The sequence below is a fragment of the Harpia harpyja genome, chromosome 10, assembly GCF_026419915.1.
Source record: "Harpia harpyja isolate bHarHar1 chromosome 10, bHarHar1 primary haplotype, whole genome shotgun sequence".
NCBI classification, from domain to species: domain Eukaryota; kingdom Metazoa; phylum Chordata; class Aves; order Accipitriformes; family Accipitridae; genus Harpia; species Harpia harpyja.
This window is the reverse complement of record NC_068949.1, coordinates 26,161,141-26,188,011: the sequence shown is the minus strand read 5'-3', so window position 1 is coordinate 26,188,011 and position 26,871 is coordinate 26,161,141. Positions and strand designations below refer to the sequence as shown.

The window sequence follows — 26,871 nt, the reverse complement described above, 5'->3', positions numbered from 1 at the left end:
CTGGAGGTATGCTGTGAATGAGAATAGTGAAGCATACGTAGCCAGCAGTGAGCAGTCAGCAAGCTAAGCTATCTGAAGCATTTTGTGGAGAGGTAGCAACGGAATAAACCAAGCAGCTTTAGAGAGTTCAGCCAAATACTCAAATGTTTAGTTGCTTTTTCTGAAGTATGAGAGCCCTCTGAGACCACTGACTTGGGCCAGGGGAAACACACAAACAAACAAAAAAAGAAAAAAAGAAAAAGGAAAGAGAAGGAAAAAAAAGGGGGGGGGGGGGGGGAAGAGGTGACATTCATGTTACTCCTTCCATAAAAGATTCTCAGGAACCTTGGAGCATAGGATCATTTGCAGATGAAACACATGAGGTATGAAAACATTGGGGGTTTCTTACAAGAATCCTGATCTTTTCCATCCAGCTGGTACAGAGATTTTTATTTGCTTGGTTTTGTTGTTTTCAACTCTGATCCCAGAGAGAACCAGGAACAGTGAAAGACCAAAAATGAATTATACACACATGTGTGTGTGCACACAAACACAACAGGTCAAAGCATTAACACATACTTTCTATCACATCTACCACACTCCGTCAGTTCTGCCTATGCTTCATCCAGAAAAACAGGCCAAGAATTAAGGCCACCTCAGATTTTTAGTGCCTCAAGAGTCTTATTTGTTGGCTAACACTGTATTTTGCTTATCCCTCCACAAACACCTGAAAGTCATAAACACGATTTTCCACTCACAGCTTGTCAGAGCCACTAAGCATTTGTGAACATCTTGCTCATTTACAGTCATTTTTCCACCAAGGTGGCCATACACATGCAGTCATCAGCATTCCTTATGGACTACAATGGTCCCATTAAAAACAGACTTCTGGAAGGAGGGCTTTACAACTATAATTTACTCACCCAGCCTTAAGATGTGAGATTCTGCTGAGACCAAATTGCTCAGACATACCAACAGTAAGAAAAAGAAATACCCAGGAGTTTTCTCTCTTAAAACTTCTTATTCAAGATGTGTTTCAGATTATTTTGATTGGAGTATATAAGCATCTACGTGAGATGAAGATACCAGCAGCAAAGGACTAATCTAAAGCAGAAAGGTACATCAAGAGGCAAGAGGTAAAATCAATATAGAGATCTTCCAGAGACCTCTGCTGAAAAAAAATGAGGCCCATGTTCTTGTGCCTTCCCCCTCTGAAGGATGGACCTGAAATGAGTTGGGAGGAATGGGTTCATTTAGCAAAAAGCTTTAATATTTACTTGTATGTTTTGCTGTCATTCAGTTTTGGATCAGGTTAACCTGTTTGAAAAGATGAATTTTCCCAAAGAACAGAAAAATCTGTTTTTTCACTGTAGTTCAAAGAATAAGCTTGAATCCTACCAGAAGAATCATCTGCTAGCAAGTTCCTGCTTTTTAGTTCCTACTAGGTCAAGACATGTTTCTTAGGTAGAAGTTCTTTTCCAGGAACTGGCTTGCAATGGTTTTGCAGCCATGGTGAGTTTCTTCCACTCTGCTCCTGAAAAAGCTGATTGTGAAAGGGAAATGGGAAATTATGGGAAATGGGGAAAAAAATGGGAAAATTGGAAATTATGAAAGGGTTTAGCCAAGTACTCCTCTCCTCAAAATGTTACGATGGCATTCATGTTGAATTCAAAAAAAAGCTAACAACTTTGAGAGAGATTGCATTAGAAGGGTCTCCTTCTAAGACAGAAAATCCACTTGCATCTCCATGGATTTAGGAGACTTCGGCAGAGACCAATTCGCTGCGGTAGTATTTTTTCAATTTTGTAAAAATAAGTGTTAGCATTTAAAGGTCTCTTAGAGAGCAAAACAGCTGAACTAGGCTGGGACTGTTGGTTGTCTACCTTCTCCACAGAACATTTTCAAGCAGGGAGTTTATTTATGTGTTGAACCTAAACCCAAAAAAGGGAACTTCTGTTTGCAAATGTAACTACTCAGGATGTGACTGTAGTTTCCCAATATAGTCATGTGACCTGCTTTAGGTTTTTTTTTTTTTTTTTAAGACACTGCAGAAGAGCTAAATTCAGAAAATTTGGGTGAAACCACTCTGTTGTCAAAACTTCACAATGGCCTTACTAACAAGCTGGATATCAGTCCTAATGGCATTTCTTCTTCTCTTCCGTAAGTGATCTCTCATATTTCTTTTCCATCCTTTCTGAGAGCTTTTTTTCCCTGAGCTTGGTGGGGTTATTTATTTCCCAGTCTAATTGTATGTATGTTGTTTAAAACTTTGTCTAGAACTCTGTTCCTTGGAGAAAGAACATTTGTTGAGACAGTGGGGTATTTTGCTGAGTTTTCTCGCTAACTTTTCCTCAGCTGAGTGCTAAGGGGTCAGCTATGCGCAACCCAGACGACACCATTAAGTTAAATACCTGCATCTTTGCAGATGAGATGCCAGAGCTGCTGAGCACCCTGTTTGGCACTATATAGAAGACAGTACTTCAGTAGAGCATAAGGAAAAAGTTGATCTGTGTACATGCTATCTGCAAGCCACTTTTGGTCTCTGTGACTCTCACTTACAGGACTTTGATGCTCCTGACTTGCACTGCTTCTAATGCTTCCTGCCAGCCCAAAGCAGGGCTTTCTCACAACTTGTCTCTTATTTTGCGGTTACTTCTTCACTGCACAAAGTGGGGGTGAGTGAGCCTCATGGATAGGAAGTCTCAGCAGGGGTCATATTAACATTGGGACTAATGGGGAGGCTGGAGCTGGCAGCAGCTACAAAGACAGAAGTTTCATGGGTTACTGTGGTCTCCGGGACCGTAGGTAAGGGGGCAGGCACCCTCTGGTGGCAAAAGCCTCATCTTTACCGAATGAACAACTCCCACACTACCCTACTTTATGCAGAAATTCATAGGAAATCATCATCTACCCTTGGGGAATCCCACAAGGGCAGTTTGCCCCGAGGCATGCAGACCAGCTATTCCAGCTTGCATCCACTGGATATCCCCTCCTGCGAACAAAGCTATCCATAGACCTACAGCAGTGCTCTATCCTCTTGTAGTCCTTCTCAGGGTACACATAGGAATATGTTACTCTCACTATCCTTTTTTGTCAGCGCTTCAAGCCCTCTGCACCTTTCTATAGACAATTCCCAGAGTCCAGAGTAATGGAGACTGTCCACCACGTAGGACATGGGTAACCAACCATTCTTACAGACGTGAAGTCAGCAATGCCTGCTCCTTAGTTACTTATTATTGTTCAAAAATCAAATGGCACAAGTTCCATTAATGCAGTAGCATTTGCTTAGAGCAAAGAGATGCAGCAAGACATGTACTACAGCAAAAGGCACTTTGCAATAGACACAAGGAAAATGCATTAACTTGCCTCCAAGTGTCACATGGATAGGTGCAGGCAATGGCAAATCTATAGGCCTTGGATGGAGGGGTGCCTGGCAAGGACTAGAGCTCAAAGAATTCCTGTCTTCATGTAGGAGTGACTCCTCATCTATTACTACAAAGAAGGATTTTGCCTCTAATTTGGGGACTGAGGAAGGACCTCAGTTACCTGGATGCCAACAGTGCCTATCTTATGAAATTTACACAAAGCTGGGAATTTTGCTACACTAAATACCAGCCAAAATACCTTTTTTTTTTTTTTTAATAATTTCTTTCAGGAGTGGTTTCCAGCAGGATCATTGCTTGTAACCTCTTTGTTGTCTTGGGCATTCCTTATTTGGCTCTGGAGTTGCTCAGACATCCACTGTGAGCCATCCCTTTTTTCCACCCTACCTCTGGCTTTCACAGATACTTGCTTGCTTTCCCATTTGCTGCCCCAAAGATGAATAGCACTGAACCCCTGGCTACTGCAATGCCATAGAACCAGCCACTATCTGCTGCAATGAGGAGAAACCTGAGATGGGGGAGGAAGGGAGAAGAAAGTCACATGGAAGCAGGAGGCAACAAGAGCAAAGGGACTAAGGCAAGTGCTGGGCACTGAGAAAAACAAGGCACATGTTGCTGTTTATCAATGCAGGTTATGGCTTGGAGTTGTTCACAGTATCTCATAAGGTGGGGGAAGTGAGCTATTCCTGCTCCCTGATCTTACACCCAAATTGCATTCTGCACCACTTCCTCACTGCGCTGACCTACGGGCAAGGCAATGCGTGAGCACAGTTATGTAGCAGAGGGCACACGGAGAACAGGACATCCCTCAGTGTGGCTCAGAAGCTGTTTTCTGCTTAGCCTAGCTCCATGCACAGCAGGTCTGAGGAGGGCTAGGTCTGCTGGGGGATTCACCGAGATCACAGACCAGGGGGTCCCAGCCTGGTGTATTTATTTGCTGGTCCATCACCTGCTCAGCAGATGTACCTTGTGGGAGGTAACTGTACTGGCAGAGGACTGCAGTGGGCAGCCAGAAGCAAAAGCTTCCTTAGCTGCATGCCTGGCTCCAGCATACCTGACCGAGCCCAGCTCCTCAGGCAGGCTGCTGCAGCAGATTCACACTTACTCTTTCTCCATCCCCCCACCTCTAACGTAAGACCTGTCTAGTCTGCAGTCTCATCTCCGGACTCGCTGCCAACAACACACGCAGAAATGCTTTCCCCACCAGTTGGAGACACAGCCCATGCCTCTCACCAGCCTCCCAGTGCTGCCAGGGCTTTGGGGGGCACATCGCCATTATAGCACCAGTTGCATGTTGCGTCTGAGCCAGGCACACAGGAGAGTTGAGAAAGCACTGTCAGTTGCTTCAAGACCCTTTGAAAAATGAACCACGGGTCACTCAAGTATAGATATCAAATTCATCTGCAAGGCCCTTCCACCCAGAAGCTAATATTCTCCAAGCCCAGAGGGTTTGTTCAAGGCATGGGAGTTAGTCTAAACCCAGTATACAGAGACAAGGGGTCAGAAAGTTAGCACTGGGAGTGGAGCACTGCAGGATTTGAGGCATCATATCTAACCCCTCTGTACCGGGAGGTTTGTGTACATCCCCAAAAGATCTGAATTGAAGATCTAGGTCAAACAGCAACATGTGTGTGTTTGACTTAGTCAATCCACTTCTTTCCACCTAAGAAGAAACTGAAACAAACAGAAGCTGGCTATCTAACACAGTCCTCAAAAGCAAACAGTATTTAAGCAGCACCCAGTAAGTGTTATTAAACCTTAATTAAAACCATATTGAAAGTATGAATTGAAAATGTTCTCTCTAGTCCTGTGGGTTTTCAGAGATTTCCCTCCCTCCCTTTTTAAAAAGAAACTAATAATTTAATCTCAATATATTAAACTGACCTACATAAAATATTCCATGTAAAATATTATTTCTGCCATAAAACACATAATCTGTCACTGGTTTAATTCCATTAGAAAGCATACATTAAGGTCTATGTATTATGATCATTAGGATAATAAAAGTAATACAATATCACTTTTATTATGTTTGAATTTAAAACATTCTTCATGTGAGCACAAAGAATAATTAAGGGGATGGAAGAAAGGTTTTTTTTTTTTTAATTTATAATGAAATAAATTCACAGGCGAGAGCAAAGAGACTGGTTTTAATCCGGAAAATCAGGACCTATGTTTTTTACACCCACTGTGTAGTCTTAGACTTTTTTTTTTTTTTTAATTTCCTTTTCTTTGTAACTTTGATCTTGGTCATTTAGTATAGCCAGATTTTGTGATCATATCTGCAGTTGGATTCCCCACCCCTCCCAACTCCCTTCTCAGAGTTTCATGGGGTTTTTGGAGAGAAAACATTTCTGCTTGTATAAAATAAGTTTCCAGACATTTTAATTATGAAGAAAAGTCTGGCAAAAAAGGTTGTTCAGCTCAGAATTATAGTTCCCAAAATACATTTGCTTTAAAACTCAAGATTTTTTTAAGTTCATCTCCAGATTTTTGAAGCTTGGTTTGTAATTTATGAAAATTTGGGATTAGAAATGTGATCTAAGACCAGGAAATAGAAATAAATCTTTTGTGAGCCACCCGATATATCAGATTTTTCTGACATAACCGTGGAAGCCCCAGAGCCCACATTCATCTTGAGAGAGAGTTTCATCAGTCTGAAAGGCAGACACAAGATGGATTTCTGTAAAGGTACCAAAATGGATGAATTTGGAGTGGGAGGACTATGCTTCAAGTTTAAAAGCAATCATATTTGTAGCATTCATTTTACTGGACAAGAAATGAAAGCACAGCCCCCCAAAACCTCAAGAAGACAGAATTATTTCTCCACAAGAAGCAGAGGAGAGAAAGGAGAAGCAAGCTGGGACTTACGATGTTAGACACCTTAGCAGTAGGAAAACTGGATGCATTTAAGACCTTAAAATCCCACTAGAGTTTCAGTCAGACAATACTTCCTCACAATTCCCCACTACAGTGGGGAATGCCTATGAAAAGATGGTTATGTGCAAGACAGCTATCTTCCCACCAGGTCCCATATGTACTGTCACCCAGGCAGTGGATTGCAAAAGAGCAATAGCTGTAGGAGACAACTTCATGTTCTGCCTGAAGCATGTACAGGAGACAGAAATTTCACAGCATGCTGTTTTAAAATGCAGGAGTCATACCTGCTTTTAAAGCCTTCTCATGCTCCAGGCACCTCATGCAGCTACATATCAGTTATGTCATTTGGAGCTACTTGAAAACAAATATCCTTGCATGCCCATCACTGAAAAAAAAAAAACAACATTCGAGTGTACTTTTTTAGCCAATTCCTATAATAAGCAAGCAACATTAAAACTAAACATGACTGCTCTTTTTCTTGATTTTTTTTTTTTTTTAGATTTTGAATCTTTTTCCCCTCAAAAAGTATGTGGGAGTGGATTGTTTTCTTCAAAGCCACTCTATTCTGAGGGCTTGAACACTCCAAGCATCAGGCAGCACAGCTCAGTGGCTTTATGGAGAAGGGGAGGGCTGGGAAGGTGTCCTTTTGATGAAGAGGGACCTTGGCACGGGAGCTTCTGAAAAGGTTGCTTTCAGCCCATAACATTTTCTTGCAAGACGAAAAGACTTTCTTCTCTGTCAGCAGTAAATCACATTTTGAAGACTGGAACTTCAGGCACGATTGGGATGCATGTTTTCTGGAGAGGACTGTTGGGTGTACCATATCCTCTCTTGTTAGCATGTCTTACTACCTCTACTGCATCTGTAATCTTTTTCTTGATTTATAGCAACTTCTCTTGCATACAGCTCTCAGGCTCACAGTGAGGAAACTCTGGGTGGAAACAGTGCTAAGACAACATTAAATTTTAAAATTGTATTTTCTATTCTGTCCAAAAACTGGCATGTGGTGGCCACATTCCTAGGATGTCCTCATTAACTTGACTGATAACACTTCACTACTCCAGGAAGCCTCAGATCCTTTTTTAAGCTTTACCAGGATCAACCATCCCCTTGGAAATAGCCAGATACGGCATTCTCCTTGAATATAGAGCATTCTCCTTGATGTCCTAACAGGCTAAAATATTTTCATTTCAGATTTTTGGAGAGCAAAGGTCTATGCTTCTGGAAACTTAGAGGAGGAAATAGGTGAGTTCATGGTGAGATTTTCGCTTCCAGACAGGAAGTTAGGGGCAAAGCAAATATAACAAAAATGAATGTGCTTAGAAGACTAAGTAATTTTTATGTGAAGATAATCATCTGGTTGCATGTTTGTATTTTCCTTAGCACAGCAGAGTCCTGCTGTGTGACTGGGGCTTTTAAATTATTTTTCGGTAAATATAATGACCATAGGGAGGACAGAGCCTGGAACATAGATCCTGAACACAGGCACCCTCCTGCCTGACAGATGAAGGTGGACCCTTATGTACAAACAGTGGTGCAAAAATCACAATATGGTTCATAGTTTACATTTTAAAATTCTCCTGCTTCCTCCCAACGAAGACTTATAGAGGCAGAATAGTCAGGCAAGGCAGAAGGCTGGAGACTGGGAGGTGGAGATGAAGCTGTGCATGTGCAGCTATGGGAAGCAGGATGCAGAGTGGCAAGGGAGTGGCGATGAGGAATTTCACTTTGAGGGCAAAAGTAGAGCCCTAGTTCTAAAACTCAACTGAGACCTGCACACACCAAAGGCTAAAGTTGTTCATTACCATAAACCAGCATTGAGCCCCTTAGCCACAGGTTCACATGGTTTCATGATGTGCAGCAGGTTGAAAGTGTAGACTCTTCTCAGCTACCTAGTCTGGCTCAGCATTCTGAAGAACAAATATGGTTTTTTTGTTGTTGTTTTTTTTTTTAGGGATGAATTTAAAATTTGGAAACTTTGTGTCACTTCTGAAAGACTGTATTTATTACATAGTGGTTTATACTCACTGACTTGTTTTCAATTTTTGCAGATTTCACATATGTTATTATAGGAGTTACTCTGGGAGCATTTCTAGCAATCGGTTTTGTAGCAGTAATAATCTGCATGATCAAAAACCAAATGATTGACAATGTCTTTGGAGGTAAGAAAAAATACTCCTGATTTCTTATCCAGAGATCTAGATCTCCTTATATTCTGATACAGCAGATCTGAGCTTCAGTGTTAGGAATTGTGTATGTACTACAGCTCTGGTTTTCCTGTGAAGAACTATTTTAAGTGTCTGAAGTGCTGGAGTCCCTAGAATAGCAGATTCACATTTCAGTATAACCAACTCTGCTCTTTAGCCTTACAAGAGAAATAGAATTCACTTCAGCATACTGCCTGGGTATCTAGAATAATTAATTTTTAAAACAAAATTCTCTCTATTCAACATAAGTTATAGAGCCTTGGATTTGCAGGATGGGCAAGAGGCTTGCTCACACTTCCCAGCCAAAATTACTATTTATTTCACTGATTCTGGACTTTTCCTTCAAATGTGACTGTCTGACTAAGATACGCAGTTTCCATCAGAGTACATAGCAAAACTCCCTATAACTTTTCCACTGTGACTGATTTTCAAGTTGCTACAGGAAAGCATGTTTTTCATCTGAAACAGGCAAAAAGCTCTTTGGTCTAATATCATAACTGCTGGTAGCAACAGCTCGTTTTGACTTTGGACCAGCAGTTTACAACCCATGATTTTGGATTCAAATCCAAAATCTTAAAGATAACTGAATCATGCCCATCATTGCACTAGACAGAAGCTAGCGACAGGCAGAATTTGTCCCATGGGCCTCCCCAGAGGCAATGCTGGTCCTTGGCCCTTCATCCTCCGCACAGAGCCTTTCTTACTTGACAGGACTCTGAAGTGCTTCATAGAGCACTGTAGAGCAAATATTGTGATAATTTCTTCCACTGCTGAATACAACTGTCATCTGCAGAATGAAGTAACAGCACACAGTAACAATCAACTGCAGTTGAGTTAGAAATAAAAATCATAGCAAAACCAATAGCAACAGATAGTGGCAAGTGAGGAAATGCAAAGTCCTAACAGGTTGACCAGAACATCAGTATAAGCTGTTCTTTTTTGCAAAAAAGTATCCTGGGACTTTGCTAAGGCAAATCTTTGCAACCTATATTTTGCTTGGCAAGAGAGGCCTGTACTCCTAGTAGCACATGAAAATTTGGCTTGGAAGGAAACCATAGCAGAAAAGGAAGCAGTAAAGCAATCTCATGAAATAAGCGGGGAAATAATCTTTACTGAAAGAAGAGGGACTATAATAAGAGAGTTTGGGGACTGAAAACATTGCTCTCTGTATGGCATTTCCATGGTGAATTTCATAAAAGCACCTTTGCTGCTCTGGTTGCATACAAAGTACCAGCTCTTGCAGTCTACTTTTAAAAACAGAGAAATTCTGATAAATGTAGCCAGTTTCCACCATGAAAACGAGTCGGACATTAAACAAGGAAAATGCAGTGAGAGAACTCAGTCAGGCTGCTACAGCACAGGACTAGGACCTGTTTGTTTCATCCACTGTATCCAGAAACATTTGCTTCTGTGGCTAGATCTTTGCAGTAACCTTACACAACAAATGAGAGGTAGCTTTCCAGCATCCGAAACTGTCTAACCCTACTAAGTCAGCAATGCGCCATGACACACCGCTTCAATAGTAGTCACAGACTCTTGCTTAGTAAAGAGGAGAGCAGAGTGGTCTTAACTATTAGGCTTGGAATGAAATAGACTGAGCTCTCTGGGCCCAGCACTGCTATGGTGAGCTCAGCCCATCAGCCGTGACCCAATTCCATCCTATTTACAGTAAACACTGGTCTTTTAGAGCATAATTTTGCAAACAGACTCCCCAGGTACCACATGAGGCTACAAATGACAATGTAATACCACTTCCTGGAAGACAAATAGCTGATGCTTTCTTTAGTGACACTACATAGCAGGCCTAAAGGGAAACTGCTTCCGCCTCATTCTCATCAAGCATCTGCCCTCACAGTTGTTTCTCGTGACACTCTGGGGATGTGCTACACTCTAACTCAATATAGCCAAAATATTAGCAAAGATACAGCTCTGAGAAAATTGACATGAGATATTCCAGCTGGAAGAATCAAGAAGGTCTTTAGGAAGGTTGCATGACACTACTAATATCAAAGAGTTTTGCCTCAGAAAGGATGGCTAGATCTTCACCAGCTGTAACTGTGTTCTCCTGGTTGCATCCTCACAACTTCTGAGCAGGCCTATCACCACTCTGTTCCTGGTTTCTTAACTAACCACATTTTCCTGTTCTCTCTTTAGACTCAGATGGCAAAGTGGATAGAAGGTAAGAGTCATTGCCCCATGCATTTTCTGAGGCAGTGTGATATACAAACTGTAATGTTTAACTCCCCTCTTTATGCATGATGCTTCCCCACAACTGTGATTTGAATGATAACACATAACACACATGCAAGCCTCTGGAGGACCATTATACGCAGTGCATCTAGTGGATCTGTGTGGAAAAAGGAAATTCCTTGTAACAGGGTTTTGACATTTCAGAAATAGGAAAGAAATCCCAGCAGCCTGAAATTCTTTTAAAAAAAAAATCCTTCAAACACTTTTGATTAAGCTTTTTTTTTTAATTTTGTACTATGTATTATAATAGCAAACTCATTTAAAAAAAAGCATTTTTAAGGAATGAAAGCCAAAGGCCTTGTTTCAAAAGTGCTGAAGTTGGATTTTTTTTGACATTGCTAGAACTTTTCCATATTTTTTCCGAAACAAAGTTTTTACTGTATTGTCATATATTCACAAGCCCTTTAGATAAAGAAAAGAAAAGAAAAGAAAAGAAAAGAAAAGAGGAAAAAGAAAAAGATGTAAACCAGGGTAAATGGCTTCATCAAAGATTTCCCAGTTACTGTGTCTGGATCTCAGTTCTGAGAAGTCCCTTCACTCGAGGCTCTTACAGGTCAAGGTCATGCAGTGATCATTCCTGCTGGAAGGGATACATTTTTGCCCTTCGCCTTCCTCCTCCTCATCCAGAAACAGTAAGATCATTTTAGGTTTTGAGCACCCGAGGTGTTCACAGGCAGAAGAGGCAACAGTAGACTGCTGAGGCAATGGCCACTCCTCAACTCCTCCAAGGACAGGTAATAGGGTAGAGATGTACAGGAGCAGGGGCTCTGGACTGCAAGTTGCTTGTTGGCTCATGGTAATCTACATATGTGGACACTTTTTTGTGTCCCTTTGAGACATTTTATAAGTGACTAAAAAGACCCAAACGTTAATTAATCAGCATTTTCATGAACTGAAGGCAACAGCTGTACTCAATGATCTAAGAAATGGCTTTTGGACTCTCCCAGAGAGCTGGATAGAAGGATGTCCCCATCAGTCGTACCTCATAAAGAGAGCACAGCATATGTAAACACTCAGTTGAAGCTCAAAGCAAGGGCATCCCTTGCAGCAAGTACTTCAATATCGGCTTTGCCTGTCCAACAGAGAAAGGTCCCAGCCGTGAAGCACCTGTCATTTTCCCAGGGAGACACTTCCCCAACCTAACAAACACAGCTGTCACAAAACGTTTCCTTTCTAGTAACACACTATTCTCTTACAAGACACTGACAATTTCTGTGTATTAACCTAAAATAGATGAGGACTATTATATGGCCAAAAGAACAAACATACAATACCCAGTAAACTTTCTGGTGTATTAAGGACAGTATAGACAGAGCAAATGAGTGGGAGGGGCGTGAGAAGGAGCTAAGCCAAACCAGAAAAGCCAGGGACCCAAGTCAAGAGAAAAGGGAATAAAGGGAGGAGAGGGACAAAGACAAGAAGAGACACAGAAGGCAGTAGATTTACTGCCTGGATGAAATGCAAATAGTATGATCTATGAACTGCTCCACTTTAGACTTTTCTACCTCCCCTTGCTGTTTATTATGTGTGTTATTTTCCTTCAGAGACAGTTTGAACACCTACGATACCATCCTCTGATTTTTCTGAGGGAAGTGACTGACTTTGTCATGGCAGCAAAATTTAACATCTTTAATGATGACCTTACACTGACCTCTTTGATGATTCCTCATCCCAGTCTACAGGCGTTTGTTAAAAGGTAGAGTGAAGTTTCCAACCTAACGCCAAAATTCTGGTCCTAAGGCTGGAAATGTGACACAATACACAATCTCTTTGCCTTAGAGCCACTAACACTGACCAGGGAGAGAAGCTGTAATTCTACAGTGTTTGGGGGCAAAACTATGTATGTTAAAGATTACTTCTTTCAGTTAAGTAGAAAACAACTAGAAATCCACCATCGCTTCTTAGCAGTTGTACTTTGCAATTCTACTGTGGCACTGAGTAATTTACTAACAAATCTTTGTTCTCATTCACTTCAGGGAATCCATGTATTACTCCTTGATGGCTCATTAAAGGGTTCTATAATGCAGGTGTTAATCTGAGGAAACAGTATAGCCTTCTACTGGTCTTGAGGAAAGTAAAAATACTATCAGATCCATAGCAAACATTTAAACAGGTCCCTATAAACTAACACTTAGTAGGATTAGTGAAATGCAGATAGCATTGAGATAACATCAGTTTTTAGCAAGGAAGTATATATGGTGCTTTGTTTTATAAACAAAGCTATGCTTTTCCACATGTCAGATAGTTGATGCAGAACTAGCTTAGTTGGTTTTGCACCATCATTCTGCAACCTAAGCAATCTACTCACAAAGAATCAAAAGGAAATACAGCATACAGGAATCAATGTACTTTTTTATCTTTCCTCCTAACCTTCAGGACAGGGCCTTTCCAGATGGTAGAGTTTGTGTTGACATGTTAAACCAGCCTATACCCACTGGGAATATCTTAAAGGTTGGAACTGGACCTCTATAGCAAAAGTAATAGCTGAATATGTGGTAGCCTTGCATAGGACTCTCACCCATGTTGGCATCTCTTTGTTGTAGGACCAAACTTGACCCAAAGAATAGGGTTATATGCCATGTTTTGGATTCCAACATTCTTCATCTAACTGGTTGAGGTTGTATATCTCTGAGAGGAGATGTATGGGAGGTAGCTGTTCTTAACAGCAGCAACCAAAAAAAAAATCCCCCAAACCCCACAAACACAAAGCCACCACAATCCCACCCAGTTTATTTCCTGAAAAGAGCATTGAAATATTACTCACGCTGAGTACTTGCACTGTAAGTGCTACAGTATTATAAATACCAAGGAGATTCCTCAAGAAAATCCAAGCTGTATGTTCTTTTTTATCTGATTTATTTTTCCCCATAGGTCATAGGGATAGTTGCCCATTTCTTCAGGTCACCAGAGAAGCATGTGATAATTGGGTCTAAACTGACTTCAGCTACTTGTTTCAATTCCCTGGGGGTTTGAATTCATGGCACTTTTAGGCCAGTGGCTAGTCCTAGAAAACCCTTTGATAAAGCAAAGTCCATTATCTAAAGTCACCTGATTTACTCCAACTAATCATACAGCCACGCTGAATCCCTCAGGGATACAGGCAATCTGAAACCTTCAGTGATAATTAAGATACCACTCCTCTAGGATCAGAGAGAACTGGCATATCTTCTGCAGATAACTTCATTTTCTGCTTGACCAGTGATGATTATTAGTGTTTGTTCAGGAAAAAAACCTAATCCAACTGATAGAGCCCTCAACAAATCCATCTTCAGCCAAATTTTGTTTTAAATTTCACATCATTATTCCCACAAGCACCTCAAACCACTCAATAATTTCTCTCCCTAGCTGGGACATACTCTGAGTGGGTGTCACCCAGCACAGTGTGCCATCATAGTCAATGGAGTTATTCAGCCTCGTACCAGTTGAAGGCCTTGATGCAGATAATCTTTTATGCTAGAACGCTGAATAGCTGGTACTGAACCTAACCAAGACAATGCAAGAACAGGTTTCCACTGAAAACAGGAAGCATTCTGATGCGTCTCCTTTGATACTTTCCCAAATACTTAAAACAGAAGTGTTTCTATACCCACATGACACTGACAGTTCATTGTGAAATAATTAACAGCATTTACCACCTTATTTAGTCAGGTATATAACAATAAGATTTAAACAATCAATTCATAATGTGATGCCCTTAAAGACAACGGGATATTTACTAACACTTGAGAGAGAGGCTTGAGGCAAGCTTCTGTCAGTTAACAAAACAGTAATTTAGATGTCAACTGACAATTATTCAATGTCCTCTTTTTTAATTAATAGCTCATGTCAGTTTCAAATGCCATCTTGGTGCAAGCTTGGTAAATTATATGCCTAAAAATTTCATGCAAGTTTAATGTATTAATAAAAATGTCTGGGCACATTTAATGCTAGCAATATTTTGAGTTAACTACAGTGCATGGCAGCCAGATTTATTTTGACAGAAGGAGGCAAAGAAAGAGACATACAGAGGCAAGGAGAAGGATGGAGAGACAGAGAATGTTTACTAAAAAGGAAAAGGTACATATTTTAAACTTGCAATAGCAAAAAGGCATCTGTTACCTCAACACATCCTGGGCAACAGCACACAACAAAACTCCCCATCCTACTCACTGGGTTCTAGAGGCCCCTAGGTAAATCACTCAGCAGGAGATCAGGTTTTAAATGCAATATACAAGTCATTCTGATGTTTGATGGAGGAGAGAAGGAGCTTGGGAGCTGCATCAGCCAAGTGCCAAGCATATCAGTGATCTTCTTTTGCTACCCAAAGCATCATCTAGATGTTCGCTTGTATTTTCCCACTTGACTCCTTCTAAGGGACCGACTTCTCTTTCCTTTGCTAGGCTATGCTTGGGAAGCAAGGTACTCCTGAGAATCAGAGCATTCTTCAGGCAAATGGAAGGGGGCTTAGAATGTTATCGCATGTTGAAAGCCTCCAGTCTCCTCATTGTTTAACTCTAAAAGCAGCACCATGGATTACATAGGAGGTGAAATCATCCACTTGGAAAACATAAACATCAGAGATGGATGGCATGGCAAAGACTAGGTGTGGGCAATCATATGTAAGTTTGAAAGTTGAGCTGCAGTTTCTTCCAACTAGCAGAACTGTCTCAGCCTAAACATTTCAGCCAAGAACATTTTTCCTAGCATTTTGCCATGTTTGGGTCTGTAGCCAGCTGCACTGACAGGCAGAGGTAGTGAACAGGGTCTGATCTAACAATTTCATATCCTTCAAACAGGTTTAAAGTCAGATAGAAAGAAAAATCTCTTGTTTTGGAGAGGAGAGCAGTTCTTTCTGATCTAAATAGTCCAAACTGGTCTGTAATACTGTGAACTGCAGAATGCATCATTTACCGAACAGGAAGTAGGCATGAGTCATATCACCGATACTATCAGCTGCAAATGGGAGACACAACCTGTCTAATCACCAGAGTCTGAGCTCATAAATAAACTTAAGTACCCTAGCATCAAAACCAAGTCTCCAGTTAAGAAAGCCACAGGTGTGAGTCCTTTGGAAAACAGGCCCAAAATTTACAAATCAAAATCCATAAGTGAATACACATTCAAAGAAAAGAGATTTTGGCTTTGTCTGAACACGTCACTGGAAGAGTGGTGTGCATGGAAAAAGAATCAAGATCTAGAACACAGCTTGGGTAGGACGCTGGGCATTGAAATGCATTGCAGTGACTCAGATACTGCGTCAGCCATTCACACATTACACTATACATTCAGTCTGGAGCCAGGGAGTGATACTGTCTCAGCTGCTCTACTATCCATTGAAATCATATTTGCTTAAGATGCAAGCACATACTGCTGTTCTACTATAGCCAAGTTCAATGGCAAAAGTACTTGAAATAGCATGATGCTAAAAATAAATCTGCAAAGGAATTATCTTTATCCAGTTCTTAATCAGAGTAGCTAAGATGTCCTCTCCACAGAAGAATATTTTTAAATGAAGAGAGCAGGAAACAGGGATTGGTGCGGGTTATTTTAAGCCATGCTACAGCAATTTTTGTGAGTTTTAATTACTTTTCAATGAAGTAATTGCCTCCTGTGGAAATATGTCAGACTCGGAGACAGATTTTTCTTTGCACTGACCTGACTTTAAGAGTACATTTTTCCCAGCAGTAAGGTATCTCACTTTTCAGCCTGGAGATACCTGGAATGAGGCTAGTTCATTCTCCACATTTCATTCAAGTTGTGGCCTTCCTGCTAAGACTCCCATTAAAAAGTTAATATAGGATTTGTTTGGACACCTATGCAGAGGTGAAATCACCTATGAAATCAATGACTCATTACACAAAATATGTAACCACTGAATTGTCTATCACTACAAAGCACTAACAAACATTGTCAACTGCCAATGGATATGAAAAAGCACACGTTTTCCTAGGCATGAATCTATGTCTGTCATATTCCCCCAGGAGATGGGCACTATAACATCCCATCTTCACCTGCAAGATTACAGTCTCCACCTTCCAAGTTTCCTATTGCTTAGACATGCTCTCTCAGTTGCTTCCCCACTGTCTTTTGTCTTTCTAATTCACCTCTTCCAACACATGGGATGCAAGTAAGAAGTACAGGCATAAGAAAGGAATTTGTTAAGCAGTCACTGGTATTCTGAGGAAAGCGATGGAGTGTCACCAACCTTACCAGAAGTCAAGTCTTGGTATGGAATGGTTTGAAAAGGCGAGTTGGCTTAGCCTTTCACACAGAGTCCCAGCTGCTCAGTCTCTTCCCAGCCTGGCCTTCAAACGTGTAACAATGAAGAATCCTAATTTTCAAAAAGTACTTTCTTCTTTAGATGTAATATATGACTCTGCCTACCATTCACTCAAACTGCAACTGACTGAAATTGCAAACTCAACTCACTAGCCTTGCAAAAAAGAAAAAACAAAAAACCAACCAAGCAAAAAAACAGAGAAAGAAAAAACCCCAACAAACAGTGACTTATGAAATGGAAGAGTTATCAGAAGCCATTCAAAACTATTGGCACTTGATAGGTCTCTCATGGGCAGTCCTTCCTGAGGCGTCTCATATTTCTGCATTAGCAGAACAGTGCCTGGAACAGACTAAATCCTCCAAGATGTTTTTCAACAACAAATATAACAAACAAGAGCTTCAGCTGTCAGAAACTGGAGCTGCCAGAAACACACCTGGCAGAAGGCAGCTCACACTGCAGCACGGATGGGCCTCCCTGGCACAAAAATCACTTCATATAGTCCCACAAAGTCACACCCCAGTGGATCTGCCCCAGCCTCACCACTTAACTCCCTTTCCCCACTCAGCTCAGTTTTGCCCTTGTTGTGTGCAGCCATGGCATTCCTGCCACAGAAAGAAAACATTGTCTGGTCTGGAAAGAGCAAGGTTGAGCAGAGGGATATGGGAAAGCAGAGAAGAAAAAGCACTGGAGAACATATCAAAAAGCTTCAGACTCTATCCAGCTTTCACCTGCCTACACCCATCATTGTAGCTGATGGAAATGGCAGAGCTCTGTTGCCTCCTAGTCCATCTATTCTCCCATCTCCATCCTGGCTATCTTTCCCAGTGCCCTCTGGGCTTTCTTCATTCCCTTCTGTAGCCTGCGGGTGTCTGTTTCTTCCCATGTAGAGGACTAGAAGTGGTGGTGCTTATACAATACAAAGTATGCCACAGCTCCCCCCATACCTTCCAGACCACTGCTCTTGGACAGACCAACTGCAACCCTGTCCTTGTTCTGGACTGAGTGCACCCTTTGGCCTTGAGTCTTCATCTTCCACAGTTCCATTCCCATGTGCCCCAAGTATCTTCTGGACTTGCAGAGGAGGCAAACTGAGTTTCAGTGCTACAGTTCCTCCTTACAGGAGCTGTGACCAGTTCAAAGTAGCTTCATGCATGGTCATAAAGCATCTTGCAGCAACAGAAGTGAAGCATCAAAGGGAAAGAATCAGCCATACCCTACATGCACCCCTGTTCTCTCTAAATCCCCAGTAATCCAGACAGCTTCCTGGATTTCTTCAGTAATCCTCAACTTCCTTAGAGCCACTGAGTTGCCTGCATCCATCTTTGTTCTACTAAAACAAGCCTCTTTTTCCCTTTTCCTCTCCCAGGCATATTCCTTTTAAACTATGACAGTTAGTGTCTTCTTCTTGGATCTGGAGAAAATCAGTCATGTAGATTCAGCCGAATTTTGATATCTCTGGGGTCAAAGACTTGAATGTTTTCTCTTAACATCTCTCAGCTATATCCTAAGCTGTTCTTTCACTTGCCACTCCTTCCCCCCCCCCCTTTTTTTTTTTTCCAAGCAGCCCTTCACAAGGTCTTTCATTCTGTCAGCTAATACATACTACAAACAACCCAATCATCAGGTCAACATAAAGTTTTCGTAACTTTCTAGAGGCTTAGAAATAAGGAAAAACAGAGCCAGCAAAGACACTTAGCCTCCTCCATGATCTAAATAGGCCTTGCAAAAAATCAATCAAAATTATTCCTTTGCGGTCTGCTTTGACTGCAGAGCCTCCCTTCACATTGGCCACCATGGCCAAATATCAGTAGTGATCAACTATTGGGAGAATGGGAGTGGAAGACAGCTTGGAGGGCTACAGTCCTCTTAGGCAGAAGTGCATTTGCACTTCGCTAAGGAGCAGATACCACCTGCACAAGATGAGTCTGGCCTTCCTGATACACCAAAGCAGGCCCAATTCCTTGCTCAACACTGTAGGGATTAGGGTGGCTGATAGACTGAATGCTGTATTCACTGCCTTAGGTGTTCTCAGTATGCATCCTGGGAACTGAGTTTAATGAAAAATATTTAAAAGCTGCACAAATGCCATAATAATGCATGCTATTGCAAATAAGCATAAGTATGAACAGAGATGACCGAAACAACTCCATGCATGTTTGTGTAAATGTTAAAAAAACATGAGCAAATGATCTCAGCAGAAATGGCTGTCTCAACTCCTTGCACATACACATTTGCAGAAACAAATTGTAAATACCCATTCTGTGTTGAGGCAATGCTCACCAGTGACTAGAGCAATAAACTGGCTTTTCTACCTGGTTCTGTCACTGTCCTGTCTAGCCAAACTTGTTCTTCTGAACAACCTTGGACAAGCTACTTTAGCTCAGGTTGCCCTTTCCATAAAATGAAATTAATCTTTATATCACACACTTCAAAACCAAGGACACTAAGCTTTGCACTGTGTTGGGAACACCAGGCTTTAAAAAGCAGCACTAAGACACTCTGTAGGTACTGTCAGGCTCTCAGTTCCTCTTTAGCACCATTCCTGAATGGAGGGAATACTTCATGTACAGACACATATGCACACAGAGACAGTTTTATATGTATACACATACGTATAGCCCAGACTGTTAGGGTGAGATTAATTCATTAAACCTGTTTCCAGGATACAGCATACTTCACTGATACCAGCTACCAGCCTGACAGGCAGAGCCACACTTCTGGCTATTTTTTGCTCCTCCCTGGCCACTCTCCACATTCCCTGGGAGAGCATCTGGCCCAGGACGCCTGTGCTCCCTTCAGATCTGGGGCTGCATTTGTGGCTGACATTTTCACAGCTGCCAAACAGGGAGGAATCCTTACTCCTTCCTACCCCTCTGCACAACTGTTTGAGGCTAGTCTTGAATAGCTCTAAATCATTTGATTGTAAGAGTTGGTCTCAAACCTGCTGAGTCAGGAGAATTCTTTCCTTGTAATATTCAGACACCTGTCAGAGGCAATTCCTTCCACAGCCATCGTGGTCTCTGCCGGCAAACTTGCTGGTGCCACTGATTCCAGCAATAAATGAGTAACCCTACCATTCCCTGGAGCTGCTGCAAGTCTGGATTAAAAAAAAAAAAAAAAAAAATCAAAAATGTTTCTGGAAGAGTACCCTCTTCATTCCTGTCAACAGACACCCAGGGTAACTTAAATATTAGATGCCACCAAGCAGAGAGCTTCCTGCTCCCAGGCAGCACCCATCTGCCATCCAGACTGAGTATTTTTATGTTGACTAGGGCTTGTCAGAGAGGTGACAACATGGGATTAGCTAGGAATGAAAGCTGCTGTCATAGCTAAAGGACAGCTTAAAACCAAAACAAGGCCTCCTGACGCAAGAGACTCAGAGTGCCACAGGTCTTAGCCAGAAAAGAACAGAGTCAAATCAGAGCTCCTGCATATTCTAACTCACAGAATTTCCTGTATCCAACTGAATTTCTGGACAAGTTCACACTAAACATATGAAAAATAAATCACTGATTCCAGATGGACTCCTAGGAGCCTTTTTTCAGTTACTTCTCAGAAAATAAGATTATTTATAGATCCTTTTTTAAGATCATGTATAAAGTCTGTTAGATCATTTTATTTCAGTTCCCTGATCTCTTGCTCTCCAAGAGCTCTGCCTTGAAGGACCTGTACTAGGTATCAGCAAAGCTAAGTTTGTTTATCTTCTGGTTGTTGCTTATAACCACACACCTCCATATTCCATGTGCACTTTACAGCTTGGTGTCAGAGAACAAATAGCAAGCTGAAAGAAATGAGCAAGTATCACACAAAGTGATGCTGACTTCTCCCTTGTAGGCTGCAAATGCTTGGGGATCCATGGAGTATTTCTCATGGGTTCACAGAAGTTTATGGGCTTAAAAGCTTTCCATACGGGTTTAAATTAGGTTTAAAAACACTTCACAGAGGCCCACAGCTTCAATGGAAAATTTGTATGGACTTGTAAACAGAAAAAGACAGAAAATCACTGGCTGAAAAGTAACTAGGCACTTTTTGTGCATTAAAAACAACACCTGGCCCACTCCCAAATCTGATTTACTACACAGACATTGAAATGCTTGTGCTGGCACAGGAGAGATGGAGGAAGGGGCCAGGAGCTGGAGACAAGTGCTGAAGAATAAGTACCCCTTTAGGTGGAAATGCTGTTTTTAAAGTGTTTGTAAACTGGTTCCTCTGAGTAAGCTTCCACGACTCCCTGGAGGAGAGCAAAGCGTGGGACAAATGGAGCCTCCCATGTCCAGAGACACTCCTGCTCTGCTTCCCGCTCCCTGCCAGCACAGCCACACGTTCTGGTCAGGCAGTCACGCATCTCCACTGCCTCAGGGAACTGGCCTTGCCAAAAATCTATGCAGTATAACATAAAAATCATTTTCAGAGAGATCAGGCTGTTCAAGGACATCTGGCACAAAGGAAGTAGTAAAATATTACAGCTGAGGTGCTGGACAAGGCTGGACCATCCTTTCCTGAAGCAACTGGCATTGTCAACAGTGGGAAGGCTGCCTGAGGGCACCAGCAAGAAAGCCACTCTCTTTAGGTGACTTACTGATTATGTTGAGCTACATGGAGAAGAGCACTCGCCTTGCAACCAGTCTCTTCTTTACTCTTTTTGTATGCAGACAATTGAGTTATTTAGGATTAGTAGTGCCTGCCACAGGCAGGCAATCACTTAGGAATGGTGCTGAAAGACAATGCCCTTCCCAGCAGTTCCCTGCCACCTTGTTCTCCTCTGACACAGGCAGGGAAAGGGATCAAGTAAGCATCCCTGAACCTAATCCATAGAATTTTTTTTTTTTTTTTAATGGCTACAGTTCCAGACAGGCAGAAATTCATGTAACATAGTTCACATGCTTAAATCTGTGTTATTTTGTGTGAAGAAATTTTGACAAGTTCATAAGCGCAGCCCATGTCAGGTGCCCTGATTATGTTTTGAAATGCCTATCCTTTCTGGGAAAGAGCTACCACAAACCATTTGGAAGAAGCTGAAAAATACTGCTGCATAACCATGACATCCTGGGTAACATCAGAACTGTGTCACTAAAAGAAATTCCTTGTGTCTGCAAAGTGCCAGACCGGTGCAGGCAAAAGAAGGCTGAGACAACCCCCGGATACCTCCAGCGTGGTCACCAGGCTGCAGGCAAGCAGGCTGGCAGCAGGTGCTGGCCAGCTTCCCTCCTTGCACTTCAGCAGACACCTTCCCTGGATGCTCTGGAAGCTCCCTGAGGGCTGGGCAAAGCAGGCAGTATGGGAACCTAGCTGTGAAAGCACTGCAGGAAAGTGCAGGCAATGCCACCTTGTAGAGCTATGCTGACTCACCCCAGTCCCAAACTGGAGAAAGAAATAAGTGAGGAAATGGAGCAGAACAGAAAAAATCCCTTTGATTCCAGCCTATATATGCCTCACCATACGCTCTCCCGTGGACTGTATGCCCAGTTCAAACTAGAAGGATGAGAATCAGGTCTTAACTCTTTCTTACAGACACCAATGGTTAGTGAAGTGAATTTCGCATGAACAGAAAATTTCAGCACAGCTTTCTAAAAGTCACATGTGACAATGTTTCTCTCAGAGAAGGAAAAAAGACTGAGGCAAATTACAAGCAGCACGTCCCTGCCTGCCAAATCTCCTGCGAGTTCTTTCTTTAGCAAAGTCATCGGAAAATGCTTAAGTAGTATTGAAGGAAAGGGACTACGATGAATACCATTTCCCAGTGGAGTCATGAGATCTAATACAAACAAGCTGAGGGCTGCAAGGCAAGGAAACATCTTATTTCCAAGCACTGACGCTAGATGGAGTAAAACTGAATAAAAGATCAAGAGCAGTGAAGAAAAGAGAAAGGCAGAAAAGTTCCTGCATTTCCCCAAGTCCTAACATGTTGCTTCTTTGAATTCTCATCTTTGATTACTGCTCTGAAAGTCACAATTAATATCACTCTCTATACTTTGCAGGTCGAACATGGGATCGAGCCAAAACAGGTACATTCTGGGGGAAGGGGGAGTCTGGTGGAGCAGGGAGGTGAAGTGACAGTGCTAGGCAGACACATAGAAGTTGTAAAGGCACATCCACCTAGGTAAAGGGAAAGGTCGCACAGCAATAAAGGCTGTGGGGTTACCCTGAGTTCCTACTGACAGCCCAGATCTGCCAGACATTCTGCATCACCTAAGGTAAGTAATTTAACTGCCTTGTCCTCCAGCTTCCCAGTTGTATACCTGGAATACCCTAACACAAGGCACAGGCATACTGCAAGGCTGTCTGCCCTATGCAGCTGCAATGCAGCTGCCCCCACATTAGCAGGTACTCCAGGTAGTAAGCTCTTGGAAAGATGCAGCTGCAGTATGGATGCAGGAGCTGCTCAGCTGCTCCCCACTCATGTGGCAGGGCAATACTGGGAAGCGGCCCAAATGACAGTAATCCAGAGTCTGCAATACACGGAGCAGTTCTTATAGTAGGATGCTGCCCTAAAATGCATTACGTGCTGCTAGTGAATTCCTGCCTGGCAGTGAAGCGGACATCTGGGAGTCACCACAACAGCCAGAATCATACCTTTGTCCTGTTAATTCACTTAGGAAAAACAGATACCTCCAAAAATACAAAGAAATACCTAGGAAAAGAAAAGTTAAGTGGGAGGAACTTCATGAATGTAATTCCAGCAGCTCCATTAATAATTTTCTAGAATTCCTGTAATCTTTATCTGGGTATCTCACAGCTCAGCTTTTACAATGATGCTGTGGATCATCCCCAGTAAAAGCAAAGCCAGAAAGTTATTGTTAACCTGTGATCTTTCTTTCTTTTCAGAGATGACATCAATGTACTAGGAAAACAAAGTACAAATGATCAATAATCCTTTTGGAATCAACAGTTACCTGATCTGAGGATCAATAGAAGTCTCTTGTGCACAGACAGGAATCTCACCAATACCAATTCCTTTCTTTGTTCTTTAATTGAAAGACTGATTGATTGATTACAGGAAGAGCTTATAGTGCATGCTAATTTCAATCACCTGCACACAAAAAGCCTGCAATCCCCAACAGCATGTATATGAAGGAAATGTATGGGGAAAATAAAATAGATGAGCTCTGCTCATTAATAGATCCTGTTTAGTCTGTGATAAGCATACGATTGATTTCTAAAATCACTTAAATACAGGGTAATCAAAAAGGTAGAAATACATTTCAGCAGCAGAATTTATGGTCACGCCCATATTTCAAGTTAGGTAAATAATGACGGAAGTAACTTTAAAAATCATTAATTTGAGTTTGAAATAAAACAAGGTTTCTCAGGTTCTTCGGGAAATACATGTTTTGTGTTAATATGAAAACATTTCATTCACACTGAAGTTATATCTTTTTTTTAGCTTTAGGACTGATGTCTTTTGTTTAACTGTTCATGGCAATGCTAATTTCAGCCATTTAAAATGAATTATGGTCATTTAAAATGAAAAATTCCTTTTTGAAATAATGTTTTTCATGTTTTGTTTTTAGAACATTGAAATGAAAACAGTTTTGTATACCAAAAAAAAAACATTTCTGGACATCTGAAAGAAAATATTTCATGTCAACTTTCTACAAACAAGCTAATCTGACATTTCCAAAATTCACCCATCCCTATTTTTTTATTATAAAACAATGCACTAAGTTCAATCAGCAACTGTGAATAATTTCAGTCTCCCAGCCCCTTCAATCTTGTTCTAGCCTTATATATTCAGTTGAATTTGATTTCATCAAAATTGCTTTGCCTGGCTCCAATTACAAACTTCTTACAGTGGAAGTAACAACAAGAAAAAATAGAGCTTTGTCTCAGAACTTTTAGAATAGTTTAAATAATTTTAAATGGTTTAAACCAAAGTTATTTTGTAAACACATCCCAGCTTTTACCAAAGCTGTGAGCCCATGGCTTTGGTCTTAGTTGAGAAAATAATGCTACAGATTCTATTCTGTTTGTTTAAACCCACTTCTTTCAAGAATGTTTTATTATAACAGTTATTGTCATCCCAAGGTGCAAGAAAAGCAGAAAGATTTTTGTATTTCAAGCCAGGCTTTCCTTTCAGCTTGTGAAGACAGGGCAGCAAATGTCAGCTGTGGGAGCTCTGGGCGCACTGGTCTAGCAGCAATGCCATGCTGGACATCCTCTGGTGTTCCTACAGCTCCTCTCAGGAAACCCAGCAGGACTCAAAGGCTTGAGAGCTTCAGGTAGATGGCATGCACAACATTATGTAATATCACAATATTTCACCAGCATAGCTGTTATGTCATTGCATTACAGGATGGCTCCAAGCAGGATGTTACACTATTTTATTGCCATTTACAAATAACCACTAGCCAGATCCAAAGACCACAAACTAAATAGATTGGATCTGCCTAAACTTTTAGCTCAGGCCAGTGTCTATAGACATTAATCTCTCACCTAACATGCATTCTTAAAGATAACTTTTAAGCCAGTGTCTGCTCTTAGTTATGCCATGTGGCAGATCATAATAAATGAAGTTCTTTCCAGTTCTTCACTACTGTAATATAGCAGAAACTATTCAACTTAAAAAAAAAAAAAGACAAACATTAGACTGAAGTCCAACCTAAAAATTGTGTAGTATTAAGAAATATCACTCCAAAAAAATCACAGAAGCCAGGGCCTTCCATCCAATAATCAACTTTCAGACTGTGAAGAGCAGCAATTAACCCCACACATTAAAGGCAAAGCTGATGTGCTGAGTCAGGGACTTAGAGTCAACACACTGTTAGAGCATAAGAGCAGATATATCAGAATTTTGTTTCTATGAAGAATAAGCTACTGTACTACTTGTAACTGTAACTGAAAGGATTTGAATATGTGAATATTATCTCAGCAAAGCGGGTCATTTTCCAAATGTGCAAAGGAAACCGAATGGTATTTTTTTTCACACATTTTGAACAGCAAAATGTAAGGTTCATTTTCAGAGAAAATTGATATATTGGAATAATTTCCCTGGATTCCTAGGTGTCTGTTACCCAGTTCAGTAACACTGCAGTTCATTAGCCGCATTTGCTAAGAGATAAACTAAAGCAGTAATGTGATACTTGTAAGTAATTATGTGTATGTACACATGTAAGTGAATAAACCATCTTGTAAGGTATCTGTTAATTGATTTGCTTCCTTTAGTACCGTTTTAATTAAGACTTGGAACAGAAGAGAGCATGTGGTCAGGGAGGGAAGCTATTACCTTCCCTTATTTGTGTGAACAAATGTTTCCTTCGCATCATTTCAGTACACTATGGGAAATAATAAAGATGAAAATAAACAAAAAATGGTAAGTTACAAGCAGTAGAGGAGAAAGGCCTGGAGAATTAAAGTTAGTAATCTTGATCAGGCAAATGCACTGGGCTGCAGAATAGATTCTGAATTTCCAAAACCTTTTGGTGTGTGCCTTGGCTCCCTGGGTATGGGAAAAATATGGGCAGCACTGAGACAGCCAGCTGGGGACCAGGGGCTCCCAGGGTTGCTGCTTCTGCTGCCGCTGAGAGGTTTGGGCACACTTAGTAACTGCCACCGCTGCATGGGGCTGCTGTGGCAGCAGCAACCAGTGCCCCATCAAGCCTAACTCTCCCACCCCACAACTGTAGCAGCCAGCGTGGCTCTCCACAGACAAATCAGGCTGCCACAACCGTTTTGCCACCCCAAGTGTTGTCCCACAAACGGGGTTCATTTACCCAGTGTGCAAGGCAATAACAAACAGAGTCAAGGTATTTTCAAATTAATTTCATTGATGTGCATGAATGGGTGCCTGTCTCAAGACAGCACACCCTTGTCTTAAAAATTCTCACATTTATACACTTAATTAATACATATTCATTGTTATTTTCCTTAATGATTGGTTCTTTCTTCTTCGCCCCTTATGTAAATTAGTGCGCAG

The 26,871-nt window shown here is 41.4% G+C and overlaps 1 protein-coding gene across 2 annotated transcripts; it reads left to right on the top strand.

Moving 5' to 3' along the window:
- The first annotated feature begins 1,863 nt into the window (after window positions 1-1,863).
- TMEM273 (transmembrane protein 273) lies at window positions 1,864-26,102 on the top strand. 2 transcript variants are annotated; one of them, XM_052799635.1, is made up of 6 exons: window positions 1,865-2,139; window positions 7,437-7,487; window positions 8,294-8,404; window positions 10,604-10,628; window positions 22,937-22,963; window positions 23,784-26,102. In XM_052799635.1, the coding sequence occupies exons 1-6, from the start codon at window positions 2,085-2,087 to the stop codon at window positions 23,827-23,829; spliced, it is 315 nt and encodes a 104-aa protein (XP_052655595.1). In that variant the 5' UTR covers window positions 1,865-2,084; the 3' UTR covers window positions 23,830-26,102. The 2 variants fall into 2 exon arrangements, with proteins under 2 accessions (XP_052655596.1, XP_052655595.1); XM_052799636.1 differs by lacking the exon at window positions 10,604-10,628 and having other exon boundaries at window positions 1,864-2,139; window positions 23,784-23,850.
- The last annotated feature ends 769 nt before the right edge of the window (window positions 26,103-26,871 follow it).